The sequence below is a fragment of the Lactuca virosa genome, chromosome 2 (assembly GCF_052849685.1).
Source record: "Lactuca virosa cultivar CGN04683 chromosome 2, Lactuca_virosa_CGN04683_v6, whole genome shotgun sequence".
NCBI lineage: Eukaryota > Viridiplantae > Streptophyta > Magnoliopsida > Asterales > Asteraceae > Lactuca > Lactuca virosa.
In genome coordinates, this window is record NC_136427.1 from 189,191,505 (window position 1) to 189,198,829 (window position 7,325).

Sequence of the window (7,325 nt, forward strand, 5' to 3'; positions counted from 1 at the left end):
CGCTATTACCTTTTGCTTGGGGGTGCTTAGTGGCGACAAGCCAACAATTGTAGCGAATAATACCTTTATTTTTTGTAGTGTTATAGAGTAGAATATGTTATATTATGAATCTCATCTCATGGATATACTATGTTTTTTAAGAATCGGCTACACGCTACACGCGCCCACACCATCATACTCCTAAATCTATACAAGGTTGAGGGGCATCTTTTCGTCAACTCCTATGCCACTACCCTATAAGCCCTTTGGTAATATCTATGTTATTACTTACATATATATACGAAGTCCGTTAAATAATGTCTAGACTAAATAGGCAGAAAGGAAAAATAAATAAATAAATAAACGCCCAAAACCACAATAAGACATAACTCAAAAGACATTTTCAAATAGCTGAACCCTTTCATAAAAGCCAAAAATAAAAGCCTTTGTACGTAACATTTCTTCTCCGAAAATCACGGCATACCAACCCTACAACCAGCAAATCGTAGAAACATTGCAAACATACACAATTTCATTAACAACAACAAAAGACCAAGTCTCACCCATATATGTGGTAAACGAACCCACCACCTGTCAACACCTTGTTACAATTCATGCACAAACTTTTGACCCTATTTGTTATATACCCTTCATTCCTTCAATCCTTTTTGTATATGCATATATTATGCAAAAGTTTTTCAAATCTGGAGGTAAGAAATTAGTTCTTTGGGAAGTGTTCATAGTAGATTACGCAAAACACAAAGAGATCAATGAGCCAAGAACAACCTATGAAACCCCAAATGGGGGAAGAAGCTCAAGAACACCATAATAATGCCACCGCATATATTCAAGAACATAAAGATCTTAGTATTAAAGCAATGGATAATATCGAGACTAGTGTTTCCGCCAGACGTGCAGCAACCAATGAACCGAGCAATGGTGGACAGGTGAATACAATTAGATACACATTGGTTTATGTTATGTTTTTCTTTAAAAATATTGCATGCATGTCATGCAAAAAATAATATTGTTATTTTTGTTTTAGAAAGACCTAGGAAACCATATTAGGAGTCAAATTTTATTGCATTCACCTTGGCTTTTCAACTATGACCAATTTGAGGTAACAAAATAGACAGGTTGTCCAAAAAGCTAAATTTTTGTCTTGGTCAAAATAGGTCGGGTTGGTAGTTATATTTTGGGAATCTTGTTAGGATAAATCTAACATATTTTCATCTATTAAAAATAATAATAATAATAATAATAAACTTATTATGTAGTATTTTTTAATGTATTAAAACCTATTTATTTTTTTGAGAGTCTAACTTAAGTCTTTATAAACTCAACCTATTTTTATTCGACCATTAAAAAAATCATTATATTATTTTTTTTATTGTGTTAAAACCTATATATTTTCTGAAATTTTATAATCTAAGGGATTGTATACAACAAACTCTTAAAAGCCAGTTACTATCAATCATTTGTAGTTGTCTAGCCTTTAACTGTCTCAAAACTTCAAATTAAAAAATTTCAGAAAATATAAGAATTTTAGTGCAATAAAAATAATTGAGTTGTTTTTTTCAAAAGTTGAGTGAAAATATGTTTGATAGGTAAACACATATCTCTATTCTAATAAATGAATAATTTTAATCTCCTTTTGCCAAATATCACTCTAATACAATTCATCATTAATATTATGTCATGTGTCATGTAGATATATTAGGCAACTCATTTCAAAATTTAAATTTAAATTTTCTAATTATATGTTAAATTTGAAGTTATAATAACTTTAAAAATTAATATATCTCTTAATTAATAATTTATTTAAAATAATTGATTAATTAAATTTTTATTATGAAAGTTTAATTAATTTTATAACACGTGGTTCTCACCGATTATAAACTAGTCTTGTTAATATATAATATGTTAAATATGGTTACAAGATATGTAAATTATTAGTTATTACCATAATAATATTTTTGGAAGAAGGTAATTTAAAAGGTTATATGAATTTGAATATATTTTTGATGACTTTCAACCAACATGTTTGATCCATTGATCATCCATTTTGATCTATGAAACAATAATATATCAAATGCATCACGACCCAAGATCTTTAAAGTTCATGTCATAAGTGAATGAATTGGGTGAAATTTTAAGTTAACAGTTTGCCAAAACTGAATATGATTGAAGGTCGGAGGTAAAAGCAGTCAGCAGGCATCACCACTAGCAGCAGAAGCCATATTTGAACGAGGAAACATCACCATTGGAGAAGCACTAGAAGCCACAGCTTTAACAGCAGGCAGCAGGCCGGTGGATTACAGTGATGCTGCCGCCATACAAGCGGCGGAAGTGAGAGCCACTGGTCGCACCAATATCGTGCCCGGCGGCGTTGCTGCGGCAGCTCAATCAGCAGCCACCCGAAACGCTCGGGTCGCACGAGACGATGACAAAACGAAATTGAGCGAGATTCTAGCGGTAAACATAAATCACTCTCCTTTTCCAATTACATTTTGTCTTTATCGTTTCCAATTGGTAGAAGAAAACCTTTTGAATTCGAATGAAAATCTAGGGTTTTCATTTTTGACATGAAACAGGAAGCAACTTCAAAGCTACCGGCGGATAAACCGGTGACACGAAGAGATGCGGAGGGAGTCATCGGAGCCGAGTTGAGAAACGATCCGAATCTAACCACCCGTCCTGGTGGCGTTGCGGCGTCGCTAGCGGCGGCTGCAAGGATAAATCAAATTAACCAAACTCCCCATAGCCAGAGTCCCCATAGTCAACATAGCCCGAGTCCACGTAACAAAGATTGAATTCTGACTATATTACAATAAACGTTGGGACTTTTTTTTGTTTCTAATAACAATTAAATTCAATGTATTTTGATATTTGTGTATTGAATTATGATGTATAGTATAATATACTAAGAGACAATTTTATCTCGGTTTTTACTGTAATTATGATAGATAAGCCTATATAGCCAGTATTTTGATCTTTTTGATCTTGTAGGTATCAACTCTATTCATTAATAAAGTGCTATTAATGATAGGTTAAACAAGAAAATCTCATTGGCAAATAAGGTAATTTCAACTCGTGTATGAAAAAATTGATGGATTTTATTTATATTTTCTAAGGTTGTGTTTATCCTGAAACCTCGCTCGGATGTCATGTTGTAAATCACAAATACCACCCCTGCCTTCCATGGCGTGATGAGTCGTGGCCATTGCCATGAACTATAACACAAGAAATCTCTCTCACACAATATTTCTCGATCGTCTCTTCTCATCACCCTCTTTCTCTTCCTTCTTCCTTCTCTTTTATGTGTGATGACCAGCCCCTATTGTGTGGTGTCAAGGTGTTGCTGATGTGGCTAAAGGTGTTGCGCGAGGGCGTCGCAAGTATACCTTACAACCTAATATATATAGGTAGGTTTAGGTAAAGAGAAAGCGGATTGGAAGATTTTATAAGTTGTTGAAAGTGTACTTAAATGTAACGATATCTCAATTTGGCATATTTAGAAAATTATATAACTACCGTATAATTCAAAATTTGAGAAATTATAGTTGTTTTTCATCCCAAAAATAGACATCGTTTAGAAAAGTCATCGTGCATTTTCTTTATTGAATGAAAAAGACTATATTAATTACATCATAAAAGTAGCAAGTTGCTAGCAACAAACAAAACTGCAGGTTTTACAAGAGCATAAGAGAAATCTCTAGAAAAGTTTCATTATTTTGGGAAAAATAACGATTAAATCCCAAATTTTATTTTATTTTTTGGATAGAAAAACTTAAGAAACCTAAACATTTCTTCAATTTAGCCCATTTTTAGCTTTTCATAATGTCGCATATGCCACATGGCATGTCAACTAGACGGATCATTTTTTTTAGAGAATGAGGGGAGGGAGTTTCGAACATGTACCTCTCTTCCACGAATGCAAACGACTTACCACTTGAGTTAGACACATGTACCTCTAATTTATGCGTTCTCATTTTGGCTTGTCACGTCGTGACCACATTATGTTCACGTCGTGACACATGATTTTTCTCAAAAATCATGCATTTGACTCATTTATGCCCTACACTGATTCAATCTAGAAAACAGATGTTACAACTCTCCCCCACTTAAATTAGATTTTGTCATCAAAATCATTCATTACAACTTACTCTATTACGTCAGCCGACCCCATCTGAACTTTCTAAAATTCAAAATAGAACCGAGAAATCATCTCACACAGACGAATGCCTTCCATCACTGCTATCAAAACCCAATCTTAGCAGAAATCACATACCCTGACGAAGAAACGAACCTTAACACGCCACCCATAACCAACAAAGAGAAAATCCAACTACTATACCCGAAATCTGAAAACCTTATATCATGCCTGACTTCCAGATAGGCAGAACCATTCAAACCATATCCATAATGACTCCAATCCGCAACCCGAACTGACTAAAGCCCATCCGAGCCTGAATTATTATAACACCCGCAGATTCGGGCTAGTCAATTAAGATATAACAAGCGTTAGAAATGATTTTTTTATAGAAGATTGTCTAGGATAAATAATCTTAACCAATGTAATAGTTAGGGTCAACAATTAACCTATCTGACGTAATAAAGAAGAATTATATAAATATTATGTGTTTCATGATTATTATAATATAATAAAATAGAAAAAAATCAGCAGAATCGTCCGTAAATCATAAAAATAAGTGCGCCAATATATATATATATATATATATATATATATATATATATATATATATATATATATATATATATATATATAATATTTAAAAAGTACACGTCTTCCCGATCTTGAAAATATAAATTTCCTAGAAATCCAACTCCATATGAATTAGATATGATTTTTATAAGATATAAAAGTCAGCCGCATACAACGAATGTATGACGTAAAAAGCTACGAAGAGAATGATTGACTTTTAGCTGAAGTCACCAAAAAAAATCGTAGTACTCTTTAAAATAAGAATTTTGAGAAAAAAATGCAAAAACGGAGTCTGTACGAGAGAGTTATGATGTTAGCAAAATCATTTAATTTTATAAAAATATGGACAAAAAAATAAAGTCAAAAATTAGCCGACAGAGTCTAAACGAAAGTTGTAGATCTTGTCGATAGCTACGCATGGATATAAAGAACGTCAAAAACGGAGTTCGTCTGAACGAGTTATAATTTATAATAGCATATTTACGTATTAAAATAAAGTATAAATCATATATACGTATAAATATATATACATATGTATATATTATTAGAAATTTATCGACGATGCGGTCGTTATAAGACTAGTGTTGAGTACTTTCGACATTAGTTTAGTACAAATATCGTTAAATCTATTTAAAATAATATTGTAAAAGGATGTTTAGTCGTTTAAATAACTATAAGGTCATTAAGTAACTATAGAGGGTAGTTTTTGAAAATTCAATTACTATAAATAAGAGCCTCTAAGCTCTCATATTTCTTGTGTCATTCTCTTGATTCAAGAGTCTTTCTCTTCTTATCCCCCGAGCATTTCGGTCCCTCGTGATTCGACTTCTCTTTCTGTAGTTTTAGTATAGTAAGGTGAGCGCTGAAGCGTTGCAATAATCTTTTTTTAGAAAGATTCAGCGACGAAATTATGCCCATGTAGACCCGGCTCCTAGCTAAAACCTCATTGTAAGTAAGTTATGTTTACCTTGCTTTAAGTATAACTTATGTATAAGTTCATTATCGTTATTATGAACCTATAAACAATATATATGCTAAGTATTATAAATTATACAAAGTGTTGTTATAATACATTTTAACTGCTCACTGTACGGGGAATCTAGTTTGAAGGGTCGTATAGGGTTGTTGGATTTCAGAACAGCTTAAATGCCAAAATGGTCATGCCCTCCGATGTTTCATGTTTGGCCCCTGTCTGTACATAGTAGTTGAAAAGTATTGTTTAACACTTATAAAACAATATCGCTCGTAAATCTAGACTAATAATTAGTCGCAATAAATATTAAACTAAAATCTAGTGGTAATGATACTAGGTTTCGTCGACTGAAAATAAAATTGTTAGAAGCGAAGCGCTGCCCGAGTTTGGAGTCATCACTTTAACAAGTGAGTGCATAATCCCTTTCATGAACATGATTTTAATACAAGTATTGATTAAAGTATTAAGTATATGTCTGTGTGTGAAATATTTGTTATTGTCTGAAATACGTGTTAAGAGCATATCTGATAAAATATCATAATTTAGGGTACATAATAAACCTAAATTAATTGAGATGAATATCAGGTAGTATCTCCTTATGAGTACATGTGAGATATACATGGAGGATCGAACTTTAAAATTATCATTGATCCGAGAGCATGCATTAGACATACTCATTCGTCCCTAGTCCGAGAGTATGGAGTGGGGATAGTCATTTGTCATTAATCCAAGAGCATGGATTAGACAAACCTGATCCGGGAGTATGGATTAGGTAAAGCTGTTAATTTTAGATCTGGGAGTATGGATCGTGTCGTTGTGAGGATCGACGAGGTGGGGTAAAATTGCTTATATGAGGTGAAATTGTATATATTATGAGTTCTAAAGTATATATATATATATATATATATATATATATATATATATATATATATATATATATATATATATATATATATATATATGGTATAACATTGTGGGATTGAAATCCCTATGTACTCACCAGGTTTCCCAACCTAACCCACTCAATTTATTTGAATCACAGGTATCGATGTGAAAATACATTACACTGAGGGATTAAAGGAGATGTAAATCATTAGTGTAAATAAATGTAAGGTTTGTTTATGCTTATGTTTCTGTATTAACGATGACATCTCGATGTTTTAAATAAAAATACATTTCTTTAGAAATGCTTTGACAACATCATTATCATGTTTTCTGGGAACAAATTCCGCAATACTGCTTTTCAAAAAGGATACTCTGATTTTTAAATAAGCATAAATAAAAATTTTAAAATGACCGTGAATTTGGGGATGTCACAATTATCTCACTGATAACTGGAAAACAGAATCCCTGACCATTCGTCGATGCCGAAAACCTTGCTTCCAAATATAAAAGCAACTCCCAACACAAGTCTCAACCATTAGTGTCATACCAACATATACACATCCTGTTAACCAAAGAAAGAAATTGCATTTTCAACCTATCCAAGATCTCTCTAGTTCCACACCGACCTACTAAAAGATTGGAATGCATAAATCATGTCCGATTGTTGAAGATATCACCTTCACACACGGTTTCCCATGAGGTTCCAACCAAGATTTTATATGACAAAGGCTATCCTAGCATGACCCTCCTCATGGCTCCAAC

General features: G+C 32.7%; 1 protein-coding gene across 1 annotated transcript; it reads left to right on the forward strand.

Moving 5' to 3' along the window:
• The first annotated feature begins 665 nt into the window (after positions 1-665).
• LOC145156682 (Seed maturation protein) lies at positions 666-2,922 on the forward strand. Its single transcript, XM_079075963.1, has 3 exons — positions 666-926; positions 2,170-2,454; positions 2,574-2,922. The coding sequence occupies exons 1-3, from the start codon at positions 750-752 to the stop codon at positions 2,790-2,792; spliced, it is 681 nt and encodes a 226-aa protein (XP_078932089.1). The 5' UTR covers positions 666-749; the 3' UTR covers positions 2,793-2,922.
• Positions 2,923-7,325: the final 4,403 nt, after the last annotated feature.